We start from the raw sequence: 27150 nt of genomic DNA, 5'->3' as shown, positions 1-27150 counted from the left end.
TCTATGACTCTGGTTCCACTGATTACCTTAACCAAATTACATGGATAATTTAATTTCTAGCTATTGTTCATACTAGTCAGTTAAATGTTTGCATCTAGATAAGGTTTTCTCCTTTAAGTTTGTAGCTAAACAAGAAGTTTGATATATGAACTAATTTTTATTAGAATTTGCTTCGAAATCATATGTCCCAAAGAAGATAATAATAGATCTACATACATAAACATAGTAACTGATGATAATTTCTATAGGTATTTTTATAATAGGTATATAGTTTTTCCTTATATATAAAATAATTCCACAACAATACTATTTATCAACTATGTAGAACCAGCTTGCTGGGTAAGTTCAATTTCTTGAATTAGACAAATAATCTTTTTTTTTTGAGACAGAGTCTTGCTCTGTCACCCAGGCTGGAGTGCAGTGGTGTGATCTCGGCTCACTGCAACCTCTGCCTCCCAGGTTCAAGCAATTCTCCTGCCTCAGCCTCCCAAGTAGCCGGGACTATAGGTGTGTGCCACCACGCCTGGCTAACTTTTGTATTTTTAGTAGACACAGGGTTTCACCATGTTGGCCAGGCTGGTCTTGAACTCCTAAGTTTGTGATCCACCCACCTCGGCCTCCCAAAGTGCTGGTATTGCAGGCGTGAGCCACCATGCCCAGCTGACAAATAATCTTAAATTATGAATCTTATTACAAATTATTTGGGTCTTAATGTTGTCTTGTGTGATTACTATTCTAACATTTAACTTTGAAGTGGATGATCATCCATCATTAGTTTTCATATCAAATATATATACAACTGGTGAATAGGAGCTCTGTGGGGGGCCTTATATGCTACTCCTAAAGAATGAAGCACCCTGAATAAAAGCACTAACTTACTTTCTTCAGTTACCTGTCAGCATGTAAAACAGTTGACTTTCCTAAAGAGCTTGTGGCAGAAGTTGAGGGTTTGTATAATAGTTATTTAACATGGCCCTCCTCCTCAGTCCTAGCTCTGGCTTGACCTATCCCATTCTCCGAGTTTTGGCTCATTTTTAGAACTCAGCCGGAAGGTCATTAACTTTTGCTCCTTCACCTTGAGAGATTAACTTTGTGATTAATTTGGCTTATGATAGTGTTTCCTGTGGTTCTCATCAGGGACTTTCTGGCAGGGAAACATGGATGAGCAGACCAAGGACTTTCTTTTAATTCCTTTTAGCCCTACTTGTATTGATTCCCCACAAACACCTCCTTCCCACTTCTTGAAAGTCTGCTACGGATTCCATTATCCAGAACCTGCTGTCCCTGGCCACTGCAGGTGTGTTGCTGCCTGATCCTCCCCCTCTCCACTGGAACCTTCCTGTCCTGCTGCTCACTCTTTCAGGGTCACATCCCTCCTGCCTTTCAAGGTGAAAACTATATTAAAGCAATAGCCAGAGGAGATCTCCAGGGTCTTCTCTCCTACCCCAGGTTACAGCATCTTAACACTGACTTCCTGAAGTCTCTCTCCCTTTTTTATGAAAACTAGAAGAATGATTTTCATAAAATCAGAGGATAAATAAACAGCAACAACAAAAAGATAAAATCAGAGGATAACCCCTAAGAGACCCCGTAATATAACATGTTCATTTTCCATAGGAGAAAAACACAGTCCAAAGAAGTTAAGTGGCTTTCTTATAAAATATTACAGCAAGTTTGGAACAAAACCATAAAGCTTATGCACATGTAAAGCACTGTATTTCTTCATCTGGTCAGAGAATGAGGATTTGGGAGGGGCCTTAAGAGTCCTTGTTAGGTATGAACACAATTGCAGTCATTTCTAGTGTCAAGGGTTATCAAATACATAGTTGCAGATCTACCTTTGTTCAGTATTCCTGCTTAGAAGCACCAGCCCTGAGTTTAACAGCTTCTTTCCAGGTTAAATGGCCTGCTCTTACTTGCCATCATAGGTCACGATCTGCTACTCTGTTTTTAAGCACTTCTTGAACGAATATTTATAGTGGTAGTTTGCTACTGGGGGAAATCCTATCCATTGCCAAAAGCTCTCATTAGAAATTTAGTGCTAAAAGCTGTCACAGATTATAGCAAGCTCAGCAGTATATTGACAAATAATGCTTGATAGACTACAAAGTGGAAAGCTGTATCACAAAGGGCCAGCAGATCTTTTGTTAGAGTAGGGTATCAGTGTCATCTCAGGCTTCAGATCACATTGAAATCAACAGAGTGGAAGCTGTGCCTACCCATGAATTTTGTGACATGAGCTTGCCACATGTGAAGCCTAGTCTCCTCAGTGGTTCCATCAACATTGAGCAACCTGGCATGACTGGAGTGATGACTAATAACAAACTTCCAAAGCTACATTTTCCAAAGTCTGATCCCAGGAACATTCATTCTAAAAGTTATTAATATGCATTCCTTTAAAAAATATATTATATTCCAAATAAGTTTGTGAAACATTGCATCAAATGCAGCCCACTAATATACATAATGACTCTCTAAGAAATGGCTGTAATATATTAATATGTAGTGCTTTTCAGACTTATTTAAGAATGCTTTTTTTTTTGAGACAGAGTCTCGCTGTGTTGCCCAGGCTGGAGTGCAGTGGCATGATCTCTGCTCACTGCAAGCTCTACCTCCTGGGTTCACACCATTCTCCTGCCTCAGCCTCCTGCCACCACGCCCAGCTAATTGTTTTTTGTATTTTTAGTATAGACGGGGTTTCTCCGTGTTAGACAGGATGATCTCGATTTCCTGACCTCGTGATCCGCCCACCTCAGCCTCCCAAAGTGCTGGGATTATAGGCATGAGCCACTGCGCCCGGCCAAGAATGCCCTTTTAAGGCATTCTCCTTAACTCCTATTAATCTCTTGAGGGGTACAATCAAGAGGAGGCCACTAGAGTTCCATGGGCACACTAGAATTCCATTGTTGGGTAATATTGTTCTACCGTCATTGAATTTCACGATTTCAGAAATAGAAGTAATCTTAAAGGTAATCTGTCATTTTCAGTTTCCCAAACATATGCTAGTTGGAACCTAAAATCATTGAATTGGTTATATTTGAACAATAAATTATAGCAGGATATCACACAGCAAGTTAAATGGGTAACCACTGGCTTACTTCATTATTTTTACATATACCATTAAATACCAACTGTTATACTTCTAAAAATGTTTCATTTATTTGTGGGAAAATTTTTTTGTTATACAAAGCCTAGAAAATGCAGTATAATGCTTTATAGTGGTAAGTATAAAATAAGTAGGAAGTATATCAAATTCTCCATTCCTTCATCAAATATCTGATGAGCACCTTCTGTATGTAATATATAACATGCTAGTTATATATTATATCTCAAATCCTGAGAACACCTCAAGGAAGGAGGTAGTATTCTCATTTTACAAGTGAGGAAATTGAGCTTCTGAGATATGAAGTGATTTTCCCTAGGTAATGCCTACTAAGTGGTATAATTAGAATTTGAATGCAAGTCACCAATTCCAAAGCTATGTTCTTTCTGCTACCTATAATACAGCTTCTTCTTTATTGTGACTGAAAATTTCAATTTAAAATTAAAGTATAATCAAAGTATAATGGTAGCTGAAGAGTGGGACACATTTCCATTTGGTTAAGATAATAACATTGGTGTTTGTTTAAGAGTGCTGTCAGTTGTTAGCGCCAGGTGGAAAAATTCGGATTCTACATCTCTATCTCTGACTCCTCTTCTCTAGCTCTGACCCCTCTTCTAAGCTATAGTCCCTCATTTCCCCTTGGATGCCTTATTGTCACCTCAAATGTGACATGTTTAAAATCAAACTAATCATTTTCCCCTCCAAATTCCACCTTCTAATTTCATTCTCTTAGTCACTTAGCTTAAAGTCTGGAGCCATCTTTGAATCTTTTGTGAAACTATTGGTTGGACTCAACGATACATAATATCCCTTCCAATTCTGAAATTCTAATGTTGTTATTCTTGTACCATGTACTTAGGCAAAATGAATTTCTTTCTCTGCTTTGAGCCTGCTAAAACTATCTTCCAGAGTTTTTTCAATATCTAATAACATATATTCTACTCATCCATCCTTATATGTACTTCAAAGCCCATTTTAAATGTCATCTCTTTAAACCCTTCATGAGCCTCCCAACTGCACTTCACAGTAATTGCTTTCTCCTTCAGGATCCTATAATAGTTTTGTTCCTTTTTTTAGGGTACTTTACAATACCCTGTATACATGACACAATATATATCTTGCATATTATTCTTTACATATACATATACACACTGTATATATACACACTATATATATACATGATATACACACTATGTATGATACATGTTTTAGTACTGTAATATATACAACAAATATATATGATATATAACATATATAGTGTGTGTATATAGGGTTTTATAAAAATTAATATATAATGAATACATGAGATATGTAACTAATCTATATATTGTATGTATGTTTGTATAAGAATATGTAACTAATATATATGATTATATATAGTGTGCGTCTCTCTGTCTAATCTATATAAAGTGAGGTAAGGGGGATGCTTGGCAAGGGATGTTTGGGTGTGAGCAGGGTGGGCAGGGTTTATGGGCTAGGCATGATCACAGGGTGTGGGAGTGATGGTAAGGAAAGAAAGATGAGAGAGGGGCTTGAAATGGCTAATTTGGGGCTTTCAGAACCTTAGTGGGGTAAGGGCAGTATCCTCCAAAGGAATAGATGGCAGCTATGGATGATTGCTCACACATAGCAGGGTTGTTCAAATAAGTAAATATCTCAAGGATAATGGGAGCCAGGCTTCTCTCTGTAGGAGAAAGTAGTTATAAATGTAGAAGGGCAGAAACTAGAATGAACTGTATGATGCTGGATTGGAGGTTTTACTGTGAACACATGATTTTTCAATATATATTGTTAAAGAAATATAGCTATAAACATGTGTGTAAGGATACAAATAAAGATGTGCTGTGTATGTGTATGAATGTATAAATATTCCCTAACTGCATCCACTGAGACAGTCTAGGCTATGGACACTCAATAGCAGTGAGCATACCTAGTGCTAAATACCATTCTCCACTATAAGGAATCAGGACTCCTGAATAAATAATTACATCCAAGGCTGGAGCAGGATGAGTCTGAAACATCTAATTGCCCTAGTGACTAGGGGAGTGCCAAAAGAATGATGGGGATGTGTCAAAAGGGCACAGAATGGTAGCCTGTTAATTTTGAATCTGGATTGTGTGTATATGGTATTTAAAGCTCTTTTAATTATTCTGCATTTTAAAAATATTTTACAATAAAATGTTTATAGAATCTAAGGCCGGGGCCGGGTGCAGTAGTTCATGCCTGTAATCTCAGCATTTTGGATGGCCGAGGTGGGCAGATCATGAGATCAGGAGTTTGAGACCAGCCTGACCAACATGGTGAAACCCATCTCTACTAAAAATACAAAAATTAGCCAGGCATGGTGGCACACACCTGTTATCCCAGCTACTCAGGAGCTGAGGCCAAGAGAATTGCTTGAACCCGGGAGGCGGAGGTTGCAGTGAGCCGAGATCACGCCATTGCACTGCAGCCTGGGTGAGAGAGCAAGACTCCGTCTCAAAAAAAAAAAAAAAATTTAAGTCCAGGTACAGTGGGTCACACCTGCAATCCCAGCACTTTGGGAGGCCACAGTGGGTGGATCACTTGGGCCCAGGAGTTCAAGACCAGCCTGGGCAAAATGGTGAAACCCTCTCTCTACAAAAACAAACAAAATTAGCCAGGAACAGTGGCATGCCCATTGTCCCTGCTACTTGAGTGGCTGAGGTGGGAGAATCACCTGGGAGCCTAGGAGGTTGAGCCTGCAGTGAGCCATGATCAGACTACTGCACTCCAGCCTGGGTGACAGAGTGAGACCTTGTCTTCTTGTCTCAAAATAAATAAATAAATAAATAAATAAATAAATAAATAATCACATAAACACACACACACAACACAGAAGCTAGAATGAGAGACCTTGTCTTCTTGTCTTAAAAAAAAATTGAACACACACACACACATCACAGAAGCTAGAATGAATGGGGCCCCTACCCACCAAACTTGGGATAATTGAGCATCAAAATAAATAATGATAGAGACAGAATATTGGCTGGGTGTGGTGGTGTGCATGCCTGTAGTCCTAGCTACTTACTTGGGAGGCTGAGGCAGAAGGATCACATGAGCCCAGAAGTTAAAGACTGTAGTGTGCACCATTATTGCATTATCGACCTATGAATAGCCACTGCACTCCAGCCTGGGCAACCAAGGAGGCCCTGTCTCAAGAAAAAAAAAAGAGAGAGAGAAAAGAGAGAAAGAAACAGATTATAAGTCATTTAACAAAATAGAAACCTCTGGATCCATACTAATTAATATAAATACATTAATTGAAGATAAGAAACAAGATATTTACAAATATCTTGAAAGAGTTTCAGAGTCTCCCTCACAAAATACTTATTAATTTACAAAGGGGGGAAAAAAGTAACCACACTGGAGAAGCCTAACAGACATCACCTTATTGAAGTAAACATCTGTAATGAGAGAAGTTAAATCGTGCCACCTGATAGGGTGCCATGAGAAGAAAGCAGCAAGACTTCTGGAGTCCTGTCATACCTAGCTGAATGTAATCACGAGTAAATATCAGACAGACCCAAAGTGAAGGCCATTCTACAAAAATAACTGGCCAGGAATCTTTAAAAGTGTCAAGAATATGAAAGGCAAAACAAGACTGAGAGTTCCAGTTTGAAGAGTAGGAGATACATGATAAGTAAATACTATGCTTGATTCCGAACGGAATCTTTTACCATAAACAACATTATTGGGACAAAATTGGTAAAACGCTGAGTTACGTAAATGTTTTGATTTTGATGGTTATATTGTGATTATGTAGAAGGTGCTTAGGGACAATGTGGCATGGTGTCAGCAATTTAATCTCAATTCAAGGAAAAAAAGTTCTTTGTACTGTACTTGCAACCTTTTTGTAAGCTGGAGATTGATTCAAAATGAAACTTGAAAAATGACATTTAAAACGCTGGGTGTAGTGGGAAAACGCACATGACTCGAGGTAAGAGGTTGTTAGTCTCAGTTCTGCCACTGACTTAGTATGTGACCTTGAGCAAGTCACTTTACCTCAGTCCTCAGAGTCAAGGCTCTCTAGGATCTCTTCCACGCCTAACATCTACACCCACGGCACTGGCCCCGCCTGAATTTCTCCAGGCCCTTTAGATGTCCCAGAGCTGCACCCGAAGACTTTGGCTTGCTATAAAAACAGACAAAAATAGTTGTGGCCGGATCTCCGGACTGAAAAACCGCTGTCCTGATACTAACTTGGGCCGCAGTCTCCATCGCTCTTTCGACGGTGAAGCAGTCACGCCTGCCAGAATGGGCGCTCGATGGCTCGGCGGCCAGCTGGTGGGGCCTTGGACCAGCGGCGCGGTGCAGGGCGCGCTCCCAATCGCTAGCTCCCGCCGTGCTCGCGGCTGCGAGCTTTCCGGCCACGCCCCGCGCGCGCCCCGCCCACTTCTCTGCCTCGCTGTCGCCGCCGCCGGCAATTCCAGATTCTGCTAGAGTTAGCAGAGCAGGAGGTAACATTGCGGGACCGGGACGGGCGCTGAGCTCAGGAGGACCCCCCCCAAAGGCAGCAGTCGGGGATCCGGGGAGCGTTGACACCTCCGGGCGCGAGGGAGCTGTCTGGGCTGCCTGTTGGCTGGGAGGGAGGACGAACCGGGGCCGCAATGTGAGTTGAGCTCTCGGGGATCCCGAGGGTGGTCGCGGCAGCGATGTGATCGCGAAAGAAGCCGGTGGGAGAACCGGTCGAGGGGCCAGGTGTCTTGACCCTAAGTGCCGGAGTCCGCCGAGGAGGGGCTGACTGGGGCGCGGGGTCGGCTGATGCACAGCGCGGTCCGTCCTTCCTCCTGGGCTACGGGAAAGTCTGGCTTCACCTGTGCACAACAGGTAGGCACGGACTCTGCCCGCCAGCGGGAGACGGGGTCGCCGGGCGTGTGGGGAAGGTTAGGAGGTCGGAGCCCGCCCCGCCAGCTCGCCGCTCCCGGGACCCCGCCCTGCGGTGTCCGCTGCGCCAGTGGTCAGCCTGGAGCTGGAGCCCCGGCCCGGCCTTCAGGCGAGCTTCCTTAGAGGCCCGTTCGTTTTTTGCAGGAACCTTCAAGGAGAGTTCCCAGAAGGGAGCAGTGGAGAGTGTGGATATTTGCCTTCTGTTTCAGTTCTCTTCAGGAAAGAAAGCTTTTCCTGGGGTAGCATTTGCTTAGTGTGAGGAAACATTTTCTTTCACCCTACTCTCGGCCAACGCGGCGTTATTTCAAGTGATTATAAAGTCTTTAGAAACTTTATAAAGCGTTTTATAGTGCCTGTTTATCACAGTAATGGATACTTCTGGCAAGTTGGGATAATTTTCTTGACTGTCAACTCAGATAATAGTAAAATGGCTTGAGCTCCTACATTAAAGGTCATAGTTACCCATTGTTTTTATGTGCATTCATTTATTGAACAAATATGCAGCACTTTTTTTTTGAGCTAGGCGCCCTTAAGGAATTTACAGCCTGAAAGACGTTAAAAGTTTAAGGAAGAATAAAAGGGACCCACAAGTACAGTTAAGAACTTCCAGAGAAAATACTCTCAGTGAAATTAGTTAAGCTCTAGGGAAAGCAGAAGTGTGGTTCAATTGAGCATTAGTTGGATGGGGAGAGGAGAATTTTGTTTCATTTTCCAAACATTTTAGAAAGTATATCTTTGAGAAAGTGATCTTAAAGTATCGAAGCCGAGATTTGTGTTACATTTTAATACCATTGGCTCTTTTTTTTTTTTTTTTTTAAACTGGTAAGCAGGCAGGATTTATGATTTAAGAATAGTGACAGTTGGAGAATACCGTAATATGGATTTGTTGTGCCTTGGAATGCAGTTGTTTTACCTAGATAACTAGAAAATAGAATAAGACTCCTCACCTGAAAGTCAGGAGACATGAATTCTAGCTTAAGTTTCCTCCACTATTTATGGATGTTAGATTAGGTCACTTTTTTATTATTATTCATTATTGTATCTGACTTTAGTCGCAGAAAATACATGACTCCAAAGTACCTTTTTAATTCTTAAATTATTAATTAAAATTAACTACATTAAACTAATGAATATATTATCTACAGAAAAAAATTACTTTTTTACTTGTCTTTAACCAATGCACTTACCTTTCTTCCTGCTTTATTTCAAAAAGGTTGAGGCAGTTTATAATAATCTTTCTTAACTATGAATAACGTAAGGGTTAAATTCTGGATTTTTTAAATTCTAAAATAATTTTATTCTGAATTAAGCAGTTTAATGACATCTGCATTTTTTTAAAAAGCTCCATTGAGTCTTGTGTGGTTCATTAATTATCCCATAGTATAATTGAAGAGTCTGAACAATCCTTTAATGAGACCACAGTCCTCATATAAATAACACTTCTGCTTTTTCAGGAGACATTGAGAAACTATTATTAAATCTCATTTGAGAAATCAATTAACTGGGGCCAAAAAAATTAGTAAAGACTTGCCTGTGTTACTTAATTAGATTCCTTGTCTAGTTCTAGTGTTAAATTTTTGAATTAAAATAGTGCTCAGCAATCTACAGCCTGTGGTTCAAATCTACTGTGCTGGCAGTTTTATAAAAGTTTTATTGAACACAACAGTGCTCCTTGGTTATGGCTGTTCATGTGTTGTTTTTGAGTAGTTGTGATAGAGACCGTATGGCTCCCAAAGCCTAAAGTATTGTCTGGTCCTTTACAGAAAAAAATTAGTGGACCCCTGAACTAGAACTCTTAAGTGCTTAATCACTAAATCTTTTGTAGGAGGAAATAGATTAAATTCAGTTTTAATTCTTTTGTTTGTTTGTTTTTATTGAGACAGGGTCTGGCTGCCTAGCCCAGGCTGGAGTGCAGTAGCAAGATCTCAGCTCACTTGCAAGCTCTGCCTCTTGGGTGCAAGTGATTCTCCTGCCTTAGCCTCTGGAGTAGCTGGGATTACAGGCATGCGCCACCACACCCGGCTAATTTTTGTATTTTTAGAAGAGACGGGATTTCACCATGTTGGCCAGGCTGGTCTCGAACTCCTGACCTCGGGTGATCCGCCCGCCTTGGCCTCCCAAAGTGCTGGGATTACAATCGTGAGCCACTGCGCCCAGCCTCACTTTTACTTACTAATCTTCGTTTTTCATTATAATGTCAGGTAATTGTAGGATTCGTAAATGCTTCTGGATCTGCAGTGTGTAATGATAGAGGAGGGGCGTGGTTTTTCTGCTACATTTACCTAGTATAAAGTTTTATAATTTAAGCAACTGTAGCCTCTTTTTTTTTAATTTTTTAATTTTTTTTTTTTTTTTTTTGTAGACGGAGTCTCGCTGCGTCCCCCAGGCTGGAGTGCCGTGGCGCCATCTCGGCCCGCTGCAACCTCCGCCTCCGGGGTTCAAGCGATTCTCCTGCCTCAGCCTCCCAAGTAGCTGGGATTACAGGCACGTGCCATCACGCCCAGCTAATTTTTTTTTTTTTTTTTTTTTTTTTGAGACAGATTCTCACTCTGTCGCCCAGGCTGGAGTGCAGTGGCACGAACTCGGCTCACTACAACCTCCGCCTCCAGGGTTCACGCCATTCTTCAGCCTCAGCCTCCCGAGTAGCTGGGACTACAGGCGCCCGCCACTACAACCGGCTAATTATTATTATTTTTTTTCAGTAGAGATGGAGTTTCACCGTGTTAGCCTGGATGGCCTCCGTTTTCTGACCTCGTGATTCGCTCACCTCAGCCTCCCAAAGTGCTGAGATTACAGGCGTGAGCCACCGCGCCCGGCCAGCTCTAGCCTTTTGTAAGCCTAGGGAAGAGGAAGAGTTTTTATATATTTCTCTAGCAACTTTGTTATTTTAAGTTTTAATTTAGATCTAGTATGGGAAATGTTTTTCGTTTAGTGAACCTCTCCCTTTTTACTGTGTCATTCATAGGGTTTATCATAAGCAGCAGTAAGGTACCTTTACTCAAAACAGTTTTTTTTTTTTTGTTTGATTGATTGATTTTGAGACAGAGTCGCTGGAGTGGACTCAAGCGATCCTTCTACCTCAGCCTCTTGAGTAGCTGGGACAACAGGCACATGCCACCATACCCAGCTAATATTTTGTATTTTTTTGTAGAGGTGCGGTTTTGCTATGTTGCCCAGGCTGGTCTCGAACTCCTGGGCTCAAGGAATCCCCTCATCTCAGCCTCCCAAAGTGCTGGAATTACAGGTGTGAGCCACCACATCTCGCCTCAAAAGAGTTTTTTAAACAGGAATCTAGTGATTAAAATCTAGTGATTTCTAGTTGGTCATAAAGTCAGACAGAATATTATAGGAAGTGTAACTGAACAAGAAATCAAACATATTTACAGTGAGAACCAAATGGAAAGTTAGAACTCTTTAAGCAGATACCTAACAGGTTGAAACAGGAGTATATATCCTGAATCATGCTTGGCCTTTTTTTTTTTTTAATAGTAACACAAAAGATTTATTTCTAGAAAAGAAGCGTAATAGCCATATTAAAGCACTATATTATTTGCCTAAGAGATTAGAGCTGGTTATGTGACAAAAATGAAGGAAAACTTGGAGAAGGTGATAATTTTAAATATTTAAAGCTGTACATATACTTTTGCTAATCTTAAAACCATCGACCAGGTGTGGTGGCTCATGCCTGTAATCCTGGCACTTTGGGAGGCCAAGGGGGGCATATCATTTGAGGTCAGGGGTTTGAGATCAGCCTGGCCAACAGGGTGAAACCCCGTCTCTACTAAAAATACAAAAAAATTAGCCAGGTGTGGTGGCGGGTGCCTGTAATCCCAGCTACTTGGGAGGCTGAGGCAGATAATTGCTTAAACTCAGAAGGTGGAGGTTGCAGTGAGCCAAGATTGCACCACTGCACTCCAGCCTGGGCGACAGAGTGAGACTCCATCTCAAAGAACAAAAGCAAAAATTAGCCAGACATGGTGGTGCACACCTGGAGTCCCAGCTATTCAGGAGGCTGAGGTGGGAGAATCACATGAACCCATGAGGTGGAGGTTGCAGTGAGCTGAGATCCTGCCACTGCACTCCAGCCTGTGTAACAGAGTGAGATCCTGTCTCAGAAAAAAGAAAAGGAAAAAACACACACACACACACACCATAGTATGGTGCTAATTTTACTAAATTGTTGTTTTATGTATGTATTTTTTCAGTAACTTAGTTGTCCTTTATTGCCCAAGTAATGCTTCTCAATGGGCAAATATACAATAGCATTTATATACTTTTCTGTTGCATTTGGAGGTTTCTACTTGTTGAATATATACATATTTGTGTGTCTGTACACAAAATACCTTACTCAAAACAAGTAATAATACCTTTTTTATGTAAATGAAATTACCAGAAAACTGAAGTTACCCATTGAATCACCAAAACTCTTAAAAAACTATTTTGGGAGGAAATCAGAAAAAAGCAAAGCAGATATACACGTACAAAATCCCTTAGTCCTAATTCTAGAGTCTAAAAGGCTCTGAAAAGTTTTTTTCTTAACTCATTTGGTAGCAAAACGTGGCCTGAACTGATGCAAAGGTATTTGCAGTCATTATCCCATCTTATGTGAATATGGATCTGCATATCTTTTGCTGCAGAAATATCAGTTAGTTTGATTTATGGAGTGCTGCCCCAGACAGTTGTGGGGATTTGATGTAATAGATGGTTATGTTTACTGTATTCCATGAGTAGGACATGAAAGTGGCAGTCAGAAGGCAGAATAATATGGAGTTATTCCAGGGAGCTGTAGTTGCAAAGAAGCTAGCTGGATGTCTGGCAGGGAGTGAGAAGCAGTGCCTGCCAAGGAAAGCCCTCAGGTAAGGCTCCAAGAGGTTAAAAATTTGGCTAAATTTTAGGTTAGGTAGCTAAATTTTATGAGGTATGTTGTGAATTAAAAGTAGGAACCAGCTAGGTATGGTGGCTCACGCCTATAATCCCAGCACTTTGGGAGGCCAAGGCGAGCGGATCACGAGGTCAGGAATTCGAGACCAGCCTGACCAACATGGTGAAACCCTGTCTACTAAAAATACAAAAATTAGCTGGGCATGGTGGCGCGCACCTTAATCCCAGCACTCAGGAGGCTGAGGCAGGAGAATCAGTCACTTGAACCCGGGAGGCAGAGGTTGCCGTGAGCTGAGATGGTGCCACTGCACTCTAGCCTGGGTGGCAGAGTGAGACTCCGTCACAAACAAACAAACAAATGTAGGAACCATGAAGAAGAACCAGGATGTTAGACCATAGTGTGGATTAAGAGTGAATCTGTGAATTCTAACTGGGATGTAAGAGCCATGAACAGTTAGAGGAGAGGGAAAAGGAAGATTCTAAAGTGGGTAGAGTCTAATAGCTAAACTTGGAAGTCCTAGGTAGCAGATTGCACAAGCAGCAGATTCAAGGATTGACTCATTTTGAAAATGGAGCAAGAATTTCTGGCCTCTCCTGTAAACTCTGATGTGCTGGAGGAATAATGGCATCTTGTACACTTTGCTCCTGTATTAAGTAGCCCTATATTGCTCTGCTTTTAAAAATATCTATATTCAATATTATTTGTCTGTTCCATCACTGTTAGCTTCCTACTCTCGGTGGGTTTGCTCTTTTACTTTTAATGTGCTTCTCTACTCTATCTAGAATCCAGACAACTGGATTATTAGTCATTTCTAGACTAAGAATGAATAGGCTTTGATGGATTTATGTCAGTAAAATCCATGAGTTCTGAAACAATTGCTCTATAGACTTCGTTTTTTTACTTCCTGTTACTGGAATCTCAGGTACCAAGTAGTGTGATTAATAGCTAGTGACTTCAGGAGAGTGTGGTGGGAAATACAAGAAAAGTAAAACTTCTTAACTTAAAATCTGCCTGTGGCATTCCTAAAGGTCCAGAATGAAATCCCTTTTCCATGGAGAGATGGGAGAATTGGTGTGTGGAATGAAGCGTAATAAAAATAGTCAAGAATAGCCAAAGACTAAACTAATAATTTAGTACTTATTGATTTGCCATCTAGATGGAAAGGGCTCTCTGAAAGCTGATGTCTCTGGAAGACATAACACTAACAAAAAGCCTCAAAGTACTGGAGACATAAAAGTGAAGTGGTGAGAAAGAATAACAAAGTTAGAAGGATTGGCTGCTTCACCAGCTATGGCAATAACTATATTAGCAATAGCAGTGATATCTTAAGTTTCAGTATTATGAGGATTAAATGAGATAGTGAATTAAAAGGTTTTAGTGCATAGATCCTCAAAAAATAATCATTTTTCTGTCACTGACGTATTAGAGTTGGTTCCTACTGCTCAGTCTTATCTAACCCTCCCACCCCCCAGAACACTTCCTTTTATGCTTCAGGGGTGTTCTCTTTCATAAACTGGAAGGGGAATTGCTACAAACAGTAGTCCAGTTGGGTCTCCCACTGGTAATCTCGCCATCATGGAATCCAGCTTCTGCCATTTTTCTCATTCCTCACTATAACATGCAGTATTTGGGGGGGGCGGGGAAGAAGACGGCAGAATAAATTCAGTCCCCAACCTGTAACCCTTTTTAACCCCAGCTTCTTATAAATTTCTTGTCCTGGTGTTAAATTCTTTGTCTTGGTAACTCCTGTTTCTCTTCTATTCCACCCTGACTTCTCTATCCTAATAGGATGTGCTCCCCATCAGTTCTTAGAGCAGTGCGTATTTGCTGTTTGTATTGCCTTATATTACGTAGTGGTGAGCAGCAACATTCTTCCCATTCCTACCAAGTTTGCAGAAAATATTCTTGGCATCATAGTACACTGAATGTGTTTTTATTATATATGAAAATTAGAAGTATTAGTGCTGTGCCTGGGGTGCGTCATAAGTTAGGTTTTTGTGGTATAAGTTAGAAAACATGGATTCATTTGACTGTGGGAATTAATATTCAGAATTCCGTAAATCAAATTTTAAAATATATAGTACAACAAGTCATTTTTAGTTTGTAAAGAATGTATATGTGAAAGTTACTTAACAATATAGAATAACACAATTTTTTTTTTTTGAGATGGAGTTTGGCTCTTGTTGCCCAGGCTAGAGTGCAGTGGCACCATCTTGGCTCACCACAACTTTCACCTCCCAAGTTCAAGCTGTTATCCTGCCTCAAGCCTCCCGAGTAGCTGGGATTACAGGCACCTGCCACCACGCCCGGCTAATTTTATATTTTTAGTAGAGACAGGGTTTCTCCATGGAGCTCCTGACCTCAGGTGATCCGCTCGCTTCGGCCTCCCAAAGTGCTGGGATTATAGGCGTGAGCTACTGCACCTGGCCACAGAATGACACAGATTTTTATGCAAATTGATAAATCTTAAGTATACAAAGTTGAAACTTTGTATATTTGTCTTCTCTCTTTTTTTTTTTTTTTTTTTTGAGATGGAGTCTCGCTCTGTCACCAGGCTCCCGAGTAGCTGGGACTATGGGCACGCGCCACCACACCCAGCTAATTTTTGTATTTTTAGTAGAGACGGGATTTCACCATGTTGGCCAGGATGGTCTCAATCTCTTGACTTCATGATCCACCCACCTGGACCTCCCAAAGTGCTGGGATTACAGGCATGAGCCACCGCACCTGGCCATCGTCGTCTTTCTTTATTTACATCTTTATGAGAAGATTCTGTTTATATAGGTATTTTGATTCAAAATATTAATCAGAAATGTCCTCTTTTAAGTAGAAGTATGACATCAATAGTCATTGATAGTGGAAATTATATGTCCTTCTACTAATAATAAATCATTTCAGCCTGGATGCAGTGACTCACGCCTGTAATCCCAGCACTTTGGGAGGCCAAGATGGGCAGATCACTTGAGGCCAGGAGTTCGAGACCAGCCTGGCCAACATGGTGAAAACCCATCTCTACTAAAAATACAAATATTAGCTGGGCATGGTGGCACATGCCTGTAATCCCAGCTATGTGGGAGGCTTAGATACGAGAATAGCTTGAACCTGGGGGGTGGAGCTTGCAATGAGCCAGGATCACACCGCTGCACTCCAGCCTGGGCAACAGAACGAGACTCCTTCAAAAAAAAAAAAAGAGAGAAAGAAATTTTATAATATGAACAAAACAGAAATTTTTAAATTTTTTGACCTATACTGGTCTTTAATGATTAGTAATTCAAAGATTGTATTCTATAGAACACACAATTCTATGAGATTCCTGGCTGGGAAAAAAAGAAAAAGGGAGTAGAGGAGAGGCTTATAGTTAAAACGTGTTTAGAAACATCAGATGCTTTATCTGCATGCCCTCTTGGCTGTACATAGTGCACATTACCATGTTACATGTATGGAGAAACTGGTGAAGAAAACTGACAATGTGGCATTTCCCAAAACCATTTCAGCTTGGATTTCCCCCTCTTCACATAGAATACATGTTCTCATTCTTCTGGCAGTATTCCACAAAGTATTCTTGGTAAACACTGCTTTATCTAAAGGTTTCTCTTAACATGTAAAACTTCTGCACTCAGTTTTCTTTACTTTTTTTTCCCCCCATTAAGCCTTTTGCACTCCTGTGCATTTGTAGTTTTCATAGTTTTATATGACAGCCTAATATTCTTTGAATATGTCAAATTTTAACCATTTCTTTAGTGTTGGACTTGTGAGTTCTTTTGAATTTTCACTAGAATTACAGTTAATTACAGTGCTGTAATTAATACTTTTATACTTATATTTTCCTTTTTCTTATGAATTTTCAAAAACTGGATGTTTTTATCAAATGGTTTTGATATTTTTATAACAGGATAAATAATATTTTTTTTCTAACAGTTGAACCGTTTGTACTGCCACTGTTTATATTAAACTATCAGCTTTTCTAAAATTTTAGCATTGGCTGTAAACGTTTTTGCATTTTTCATATTTAGATTTAATATGCATAGTTTTGAACCACTCACCTAAATCAAATTATTTCCTATTGAGCTTAAATCATTATTATATTGTTAACATTTCAAATTTTTAACTAATGATAGCCAATTTATTTGTAGGGTTGTTATAGAGAATTAGACTAATGTTAAGTTCATACAAAATAATGTCATAGGTTTGAATTTCATTGTCAGAGATTTTTCTGCTGTTTTCTGAGGCAAGTAATTTTTTTTAGCCAAATTTTAAAATACTGTTGTAGAAAGAAGGAAGCAAGATATTTCAGATTCAAAGATGGAATTGATACAGACAAGATTTTTAAATTATCAAGTTATAACTGTGTTAAAGAACTCTTAACATTACAAATGACTTGCTTCTTACCCATTTTACCCTAATTCTAATAAACTATACTGGTTAAGTGTCAGCAAACCAACTTTAGGATTCTGCCTAGAGATATGTAAAGTGCTGTAACAAAAGGACTTCATTTTCTTTATACCAGGGGCAGCCTTCTTTAAGCAACATCTCAATTGTGGCCTAATGCTGTTTGTAACTTGTGAGTTCCTGTTTTTGTAACGTATAATTTTGCAAAGCCTAAATCACAAGTGAAAATCTGAGGTCAGGGTAGAATAATCTAGCTTCCTTATAGGTGAAAGCTAATTACTATATTTTTGGGAAAGGTTTGGATTTTAGGATTTATCTGTGTTTTTTGAGTTGTGGGAGTTCTTGAGAGTTGGGGTTTTTTGTTTTGTTTTGTTTACTTTGTGCTTTTTGTTCAGAACTGAGGAACTAAGACTATAGGGTGAATTGAAGCTGTTATGGTGTCTTTTAGGTAAGTAAAAGTCAAATAGAAGTAATTGAAATTGAAGTCTGAAACGTATCCCAACACTTCAGGCACTTGATACATTCTGGAATTAGTTTCATTTACTGTTTAGTGACTTTTTTGTTTTGTGAATTATTTTCATGCTCCAGAAGGAAAACACTAACAAACCAATCCAATAAACCTTTCTAACCTTGTATCCAGTGTCTTCTTTGATTATTTGTGATCTTTCCCTTTTCCCTCCTTGAAATGATACAATCATTTTAAGAAACTAAAATGACCAAGATTAGGAATACTTTTTTCTCCCTATAAATTTCAACATGTTTCCATTGCTACCAAAATAGACCTGTAAACTCTAGAGAGAGAGAAAATTATGTTAGCACTTTCTATCAGGACCGGAATAATCAGCTGCCTATATGTCTGTTGACATTGTTGAAGGTGCTTACACTACCATGCCTAAATAAAATTGAAGTTAACTCATTTCCAGATGAATTAAAACCAACCCTTGGTTGGTTTTGTTTGTTTTGAGACAGAGTCTTGCCGAGGCTGGAGTACAGTGGCGGAATCTTGGCCCACTGCAGCCTCCGCCTCCCTATCTCAAGGGATCCTCCCACCTCAGCCTCACGAACAGCTGAAACTACAGGTGTGCATCACCACATCCAACTAACTTTTGTATATTTTGTGGAGACAGGGTTTTGCCATGTTGCCCAGGTTGGTCTTGAACTCCTGGGCTCAAGTGATCTGCCAGCCTTGGCTTCCCAAAGTGCTGGGATTACAGGCATGAGCCACCGCACCTGGCCTGATAATACGGTTGTTAACTGCTCTCAGAGATGGTTTTGGAGTAAGTTACTTTAGAAAAGAAAACTCTGAGGCCGGGTGTGGTGGCTTATGCCTGTAATCCCAGCAGGAGGCCAAGGCAGGTGGATCACCTGAGGTCAGGAGTTCAAAACTAGCCTGACCAATATGGTGAAACCCCATCTCTACTAAAAATACAGAAATTAGCTGGGCCTGGTGGCATGTGCCTGTAGTCCCAGCTACTCTGGAGGCTGAGACAGGAAAATCACTTGAACCCAGGAGGCAGAGGTTGCAGTGAGCCAAGATTGTGCCATTGCACTCCAGCCCGGGTGACAGGGTGAGACTCCATCTTTAAAAAAAAGAAAAGAAAACTCTGACCCTAGAATATTGGTGCCCTGCTGGTTCCTTTTTCTATTAGTAGTCAATAATATACATATGTGTTACTCTAGGCCAATAAAGTCACTAGGCTTAATACAGAGCCATTCGAAAAGAAAGAATACTATGCAAAGTACAGACATTGGTACACATATACACTATGTCTGATATTTGAAGACTGGTACTTAAGTTGAATCGCATAAATTGTCAAGCCAGCCTTTTTTTCACTTATAAAAATGGCAGTTTCATATAGTTCAGCTTACTCATGGCTTAGTGGTTCTTCAATTTTTCCATTAAAATAGTATTTTTAACAGCAAAAGGGAGTGATTTTTGTTAAAGGACGTCTAGAAAGGCATTATCATTCTCAGGATTTCTCTGAAGTCTCTTGTTTTATCTTGAAGTGTTTTATTAATTTTGCCTTCTATATGCATAATTCTGTATTTTAATATAAAACAATGTTAAAAATTAATGCTTAGGGAAAACTTTAAGTAAAATTTGACCCTCTAGTCTAATTTTGACCTCTAGCATAGTAATATGCTTCATGATCTGCTGGAGTTATCCCAGTTTGAGAAGCATAATTTGGATGTTACCTTGGTACCTTAGGTCTAGTTCACAGTGCCTACTTTTCTCAACATAAAAGACCTCTGGTTTGAAAATGATGACTGAGTAACTAGGAGTATCTATCATGTACAAAGTACAGACAGTTTTGAAAGAAGCAAATAGTGCCCAGAGAAATACTTAGTCTAAAAGCATTTAAATACCTTTATAACTTAGTTCAGTTATTGGCTTTAGGGTAAGCACATACAGTGTTTGGCTGTAAAGTAATGGAATAAACATTCTTGTGTACCTTTTTAAAATGTATAGGGCCAGGCATGGTGGCTCATCCCTGTAATTCCAGCACTTTGGGAGGCCGAGGTGGGTGGATTACCTGAGGTCAGGAGTTCGAGACCAGCCTGACCAACATGGTGAAACCCCGCCTCTACTAAAAATACAAAATTAACCAGGTGTGGTGGTGGATGCCTGTAATCCCAGCTACTCGGGAGGCTGAGACAGGAGAATTGTTTGAACCTGGGAGATGGAGGTTGCAGTGAGCCAAGATCGCAACATTGCACTCCAGCCTGGACAACAAGAGTGAAACTCCATCTCCAGAATACATACATACATACATACATATATACATATATATATATAAAAAAGTGATGATAACAAGTACATTTTAATGTTTCTCCTTGGAACAGTTTGCTTAGGTCTAGAAATTGCTAGGTGCTGGCAGCATTTTGAGTAATACTTCATACTATATATTGCATTCATGGGGAGTCATAGTATACATTAACCTAATTAGATAGCCTGAGAAATCTTATAGGTAAAAATCCCTAACTTTGTCCTAATACAAGATTCCCAAATTTATTACACCAAGGAACCTGATGTTCTGTCTTTGGGAAACAGTGTCATTTAGTTCCATATATCCACAAATGATGTACAAAATGAAGGCTTTTTTAAAAATGACTGGCTTTGGGTTTTTTTGTTTTTTGATCATGGCTCGCTGTCACCTCAACCTCCTGGGCTCAAGTGATCTTCTTACCTCAGCCTCCTAAGTAGCTGGAACTGCAGGTATGCACCACCATGCCCAGCTAATTTTTTTATTTTTTGTAAAGATGGGGTCTCATTATGTTACTCAGGCTGGTCTTGAATTCATGGGCTCAAGCCACCCTCATGCTTTGTCCTCCTGAAATGCTGGGATTATAGGTGTGAGCCACTGTGCCTGGCTCCTCTTCTCACTTTTTTTTTTTTTTGAGACAGAGATTCACTCTTGTCACCCTGGCTAGAGTGCAATGGAATGCAATGGCGTGATCTTGGCTCACTACAACCTCCACCTCCCGGGTTCCTGGGTTCAAGCGATTCTCACGCCTCAGCCTCCTGAGTAGCTGAGAATACAGGCATATGCCACCATGCCTGGCTAATTTTTTGTATTTTTGGTAGAGACAGGGTTTCACCATGTTGACCAAGCTGGTCTCAAGCTCCTGACCTCAGGTGATCCGCCTGCCTCGGCCTCCCAAAGTGCTGGCATTACGAGCGTGAGCCACCGGGTCTGGCCTAACTTCTCACATTTTTGAGGGGCTTGATTGGATGAAAGGGTGGCAGCATAGTATGTTGTGGTTAAATATATCTGAAGTCAGATTGCTTAAGTGCACACCCAGGTTCTGTGTGACCTTGGGAAAGTCACTTAGCTTCTCTGTGTTTCAATGTCCTCATCTGTAAAATAGGGCTAATAAAAATAGCTGCTTCATGGACAGTTTGTCAGATTATTCAAGAAAATAATGTAAAGCACTTAGAGTACTGCTTAGACTATAATAAATAGTAAATATTAGCTGCTTCTGTTAAATATAGCTGGCATTACATTTGGGGCAGCAGTTTTATAAAATCCTTTTTTCAAGTAGCAACTAACTATACTTTGAAAAATATATTTAAATATATTTATATATAAAAATATATAAAAATATATTTAAATATATATGTGTTCACTTGTAGTAAATCACCTTACAATCTCAATAGAAACATAAGGGAAACTAAGAGAAAAATTAGAAAAATAAGCATTCCTCAGGTATATGTAGGGTTGTGGTTATATTAAAACATATAGCAGATGACATTGACTGAATTTGTATTCATCTTCCTGATGAGGTAAGACTTCAGATAAGAGCAGCAGCCATCTGTTTGCAAAATGCTCTTGCTTATCTCGTGGGTAGTGCATATGTGGAGCTCTCAGGTGCATTTTAGACTTGTGAGTTTAGATGTGAGATTACCAATATGAATTGTCTACTTCTTTTAGGAGTAATTTACATAAGGAATATATTGAGGGCATTAGAGATGACTTTATGACCTGCTTATGATCTCAAGCTTTTTGCTGAATTATTTATTATCACATTGTGTTAGCTATTTTGCTTCTTGATAGATCATTTGACACCACAATATTGCTGCTGCCTAAAGAAAAAAAATGTCTCTTCAGCAGATACTAATGACTTCTAGAAAGGGTAATTTGATTCTGAAGATAGGATTTTGACTTGCCCTGGTATTAATAAGAAATTTTCTCTATGATACTGTGGTTATTTCTACCCCCCAAACAATCATAGATACTAAGTGCAAACTTGTTTTTCACCTTGTGTGTATTTAGTAGGTTTCTTCCAGAAATTATTTCTGTAGCATTTATTAACTGTATCCTTAATTGTGAATATTTTGGCTAGTTCACTTCAATAATTGAAGAAAGGAAAGGAGGGTTTTTTAAAACAAGCTAGAATTTTTGTTGCTTCAGTAAAAATGAATGTTTAGCAGCATTGTTTATATTCCTTTTTTGTTGTTGTTCAAGACAGAGTCTCACTCTGTCTCCCAGTCTGGAGTGCAATGGCATGATCCTGGCTCGCTGCATCCTCTGCCTTCAGGGCTCAAGCGATTCTCCTGCCTCAATCTCCCGAGTAAGTGGGAGCACAGGTGCACAACATCATGCTTGGCTAATTTTTGTATTTTTTGTAGAGATGGGGTTTCGCCTTGTTGCCCAGGCTGGTCTCGAATACCTAAGGTCAGATAATCTGCCTGCATTGGCCTCCCAAAGTGCTGGGATTACAGGTGTGAGCCACCACACCTGGCCACATTGTTTATATTCTTTGTTCTGTAAAAGTGACATTTTTGAAAATGACCTAAGATTTTCTTTCTCTTTCTTTTTTTATTTTTTTTTTCTGGTGGAGAGGGTGTCCCACTGTTACCTAGGCTGCTCTCAAATTCCTGGCCTCAGCAGTTCTCCTGCCTTGACCTCTCAAAGTACTGGGATCACAGGCGTGAGCCATCACACATGGCACTGGACCCAGATTTTTTCTTTTTTTGATTTTGAAACAGGGTCTCACTCTTCACCAGGCTGGAATGCAGTGGTGTGGTCATGGCTTACTGAAGCCTCAACCTCTCTGGCTCAAGTGATCCTCCTATCTCAGTCTCAAAAGTAGCTAGGACTACAGGCATGTACCACCATGCCTGGCTAATTTTTTAATTTTTTGTAGAGACAAGGGTCTATGTTACCCAGGCTGGTCTTGAACTCCTGAACCCAAGACTCAAGTGATCCTCCTGCCTCAGCCTCCTGAAGTGCTGGGATTACAGATGTAAGCCACTGTGCCTGGCCCTGGACCCAGATTTTTATGCACAATCTTCTTATGTTTAAATGTTAGCCCCAATTCATTGTAGGCAGTCTTGACCAACAGGGAACCAGTTTGTGACTACTGTCTTTTAAAGAGGCTCTTTTCAGTTGTATTATAATTATGATGACCTGATACTCTAAGTAATTTCAAACAGGTAAACCATTTGGAATTATGAAACAGATAAACTGTTTGAAAAAATGAAAAGCCTTTCCCATGTCTGTCATCTAATTTTCTAATACCTCTTTAGTTACTGGCTTCTCTGTAAAAGTATGAGGTTTATTTAGGGAAATGTGAGATATGTATTTTAACTATTTTAGTTAAATTAGCCATAGCATTTTATCTATATTCCTATGAAATTCCAATTAACATGTTTCTATTTAGGGACATTAGTGAATAGGAATACCCATCTTTTGTACATGATATGGTACCTTCTATGTTCTTTAACGTTCCTGATGATAGCTGCTACTCCTGTAAGTAGTAGTATTTTTTAATAGCCAACTTGTGTTTTATTTCTTTTCTTAAATAATTTTTTTCTACTTTTTGTTGTGCTTTTTAAAATGTAGAAAAATGAAGAGTAGTGAAATGATCACTCACATATCCACTACCTATATTCGGCTGTTAACATTTTGCCGTATTTTATGGTTGAGTAAGTGGTTTAACCATTTAAAAAGTAAGTTACAGTAAAGCATGCATCTCCTAAAAATAAAAAATCTGTCTAGTAATCACAATGCCATCTTATAAATTTGTATGTTAATGTGAATATGTATATATACACATACATTTATATTTATATGCTTTTGTGCTCTGCAACAGCACTAAGGTGTCAGGAGATGCTGTTGAATAAGACAATAATTTTATAAACCCTGTGTCTTCTGTTGATTGTTTGCTACCACAAAATTAAGGCTACACTGGATCTAGGTCAGAGCAGATATGATCTTGATTGCTATAATTCCTGGACAATATCCATTTTAAAAAGTTTGCCCTCACAAGACTTTCAGATATAAACCTAGTTAAGATTGGACTCTCCTAAACTCCTCACCTGAAACTACAAGCAGTGCCTTTAGTAGGCTGGGAGAACTGATGCTAATGGGCTTAAGTCCCTCTTGGATCTCCAGGTAAATGACAGGGCATGTACCTAGCTAGGCAAAGGCCCAGAGAGATGGTAAGCTTTACTATAGAATTCTAGTAGAAGGTCTGGATGTTTGGTGTCATTTTTAAATATGTACCTATTACCCATTTTAGTAAGTTACTTAAACTGCAAATAAAACCTAACACGGAATAAACAGCTTAATCTTAAAATTCTCAAAATTTTAGTGGAATGTCTCTTCTGTTTAGCAAGTTTTTGCATACAATTGCCAATAATACTACTCTATTTTGCCTGTCTGCTTGAGTACAGAATATAAAGGTGGATTTTATGTTGGTGTTAACTAGAACATTATTGGGATTTTCCCAGATTCACCCTAGAGCAGTTATAAAAAATGTATACATTTAATTATGTTTTCACTTTTCTGTGAAAGATTTCCAATATTATGATTGCCTTCCTTTTTATTCCCCTTTTAAAATACATTATTTTCCTGTATTGCAGATTTTTATTCTTAGGTGTATTGACCAAAGTTTAACGAGAAGAACTGTGACCAGCTAGGAGGATTGCTGCAAGGAATGGAATTAGCTCATAGCTTATTGCTGAATGAAGAAGCATACAATCAACTAGGTGAAGTTCAGAAGGCAGAGTTTATTTTTGAGTGGTTGAGGTACTTGGAGAAGCTCTTGTTAGCATCCAGCAGGGTGGGTAAAATGACAACATCTATTTTTTTAAGTGCCCATGTTTACTTCCTTTGGTTTGCTTTTCTAGTTTTTTCCAGAATAATGTAATTTAACTTTAAAATGTTAGACTTTGTTAAAACTTAATGAAACATAGTACATTTTTTGTTCCCTCATCAGAGTTTTTACTATTAGAAGTTTTTGCTATTCAGAAAAGCAGGAAGAAATCTAATGTTTTTGGTATTACTTTAAAAATATATGAAACACCAACTACAACTACTTTGTATTATACTTCATTTTTGTTATCTTCTGCATCTGTGTTCCTCCATGTCCAGAAAGCCCTGGTAAAGTATGGTGGCTAAACAATGTAGTGGGAGTTTCACTTTAAAAAGGTATGAAGACTTGAGGTGTATGAATTCAAGAGCCTATGGATAAACAGATTCTCCCTTAAAAGCTTATGACATGAGTATAAAAAAGGAAAACTGATCACTCATACCCTTCACGTACATTCAGCAATTAGTAACATTTTGCCATGTTTGGTTGATTAATTTACTAAGCCATTGAGGTGGCACTTTACTTCTAGCCTACATCTCCTAAAAATAAGAACATTTTTTCACATAATCACAGTACTATATGCAGTTCCAAAGTGGTACAAAAACACTACTCATGGAGACATTTAGAATTTAACAAAAGACATTTTATTTATGAATTTAAAATAATAGCATTCCAAAACACATTCTTGTTCTGAGACAACAAGGAGCTATGTGACTCTAGTTATCAAAATATTTGACAAGTTTGCTGATCTTTAAGAGAGAAAAAAAAGCAACTTCTAGACTTGGGGGAAAAAAATTAGCGAAAGACAAAATTCTATACACTGACAAATATTTTATTGTGGAATTTTAGGCTTCAGTGAGCACCTGAATACCATTAGCTTCATAATGATACTGTGTACTCTTTATTTGGATAGCAGACAAGGAAAATGGAATAACATTATTAACATTTATATACATAAGCTTGCAAAAAGAAAATTGCATTACACTTAGGAATAGATCTGAATAAAACAGGTAGCCATTACAAGGTCAACTCTGGTTACAGATTATAGGTTACTGCTTTATGCAGCTTATATGGGGGAGGTGTAGGATTAGTAACTCAGACGCTGTAGTTGAAAATACAAATTTGGACATGCTGATGCATACTTGTAGACCCAGTTACTTGGTAGGCTGAAGCAGGAGGATTGCTTGTGCCCAGGAATTCGAGGCTGTAGTGCAGCACTATAATTGCCCCTATGAATAGCCATTGCACTCTACCCCAAGCAACATAGTGTGACCTTATGTATTAGTCCGTTCTCACACTGCTGTAAAGAACTACCTGAGACTGGGTAATTTATGAAGAAGAGAGGTTTAATTAATGCACAATTACACAAGCTCAACAGGTGTGACTGGGAGACCTCAGGAAACTTACAGTCATGGGAGAAGGTGAAGGGAAAGTGAGGACCTTCTTCACATCGTGGCAGAAGGGTTGGGGGAAGTGTCACACACTTTTAAACCATCAGATCTTGTGAGAACTCACTCACTGTCACAAGAACAGCATGGATGAAATCCACCCCCATGATCCAATCACCTTGTAGCAGGCCCCTCCCCTGACACATGGGAATTACCATTCAGCATGAGATTTGGGTGGGGACACAAAGCCAAACCATATCACATTGTCTCTATGAAAAATAATAATACAAATTTGCTCTACCTTTCAAACAAAAGAAGATTTAGAATACATAGAGCCCTTATATTTGTTAACAGAGATTACAGTACAATGTGGTTTGGAATTTTTGGAGGGTTTTTTTGGAGTTATTAGCAGAGCAACAAACTACCTGTTTAGTGTGGCATAATGACCACACTACCAACTTATTTGTAACTTCCAGTCAAAATAAGTTTGTATTTTTCTAGAGCCTTTTTAGTTCTTAAATATTTGAAAGAAAATTTATGTTAGAGGATTACATATAATTATATTGACTTTGAAGTGTCTTTGTGTTATCTTTCTTTCTAGAATGATGTAAGGGAGAAACAGAAGACTCTTGTTGAACAGCTCCTGTCTTTGTTGAACAACTCCCCAGGGCCTCCTACCCGCAAACTCCTTGCTAAGAATCTAGCCATACTTTATAGTATTGGAGACACATTCTCCGTTTACGAGGCAATCGATAAATGTAATGATCTTATTCGTAGCAAAGATGATTCTCCAAGTTACCTTCCCACTAAGCTGTAAGTGAAACATTAAAACAGAACAGGAAACAAAATATTGCTTCCTGTTGTATTTTTATGAAGTACCCATA

The 27150-nt window shown here is 39.3% G+C and overlaps 1 protein-coding gene and 1 long non-coding RNA gene across 6 annotated transcripts in view; one reads left to right on the top strand and one right to left on the bottom strand.

The window, feature by feature from the left end:
• Positions 1-6675, bottom strand: part of LOC140710071 (uncharacterized) — a 52844-nt gene extending 46169 nt beyond the window's left edge. The window contains exon 1 of the long non-coding RNA XR_012090929.1: positions 6153-6675. This is a non-coding gene — a long non-coding RNA (uncharacterized lncRNA). The remainder of the gene's footprint in view (positions 1-6152) is intronic.
• The window catches only part of HEATR5A (HEAT repeat containing 5A), a 156146-nt gene that overhangs the window by 24445 nt on the left and 104551 nt on the right, over positions 1-27150 (top strand). The window contains exons 1-3 of one of the 5 annotated variants that reach the window (XM_073010893.1): positions 7474-7581; positions 24649-24848; positions 26868-27079. In XM_073010893.1, the coding sequence (XP_072866994.1) occupies positions 24723-24848; positions 26868-27079 (338 nt within the window). In that variant the 5' untranslated portion in view covers positions 7474-7581; positions 24649-24722. The other 4 variants (XM_073010892.1, XM_073010894.1, XM_073010895.1 and 1 more) reach the window with 4 other exon arrangements.

This window comes from Chlorocebus sabaeus, chromosome 24 (genome assembly GCF_047675955.1).
Source record: "Chlorocebus sabaeus isolate Y175 chromosome 24, mChlSab1.0.hap1, whole genome shotgun sequence".
NCBI classification, from domain to species: Eukaryota; Metazoa; Chordata; class Mammalia; order Primates; family Cercopithecidae; genus Chlorocebus; species Chlorocebus sabaeus.
The sequence above is the reverse complement of the archived record's forward strand: the minus strand, read 5'-3'. Positions and strand labels throughout refer to the sequence as shown.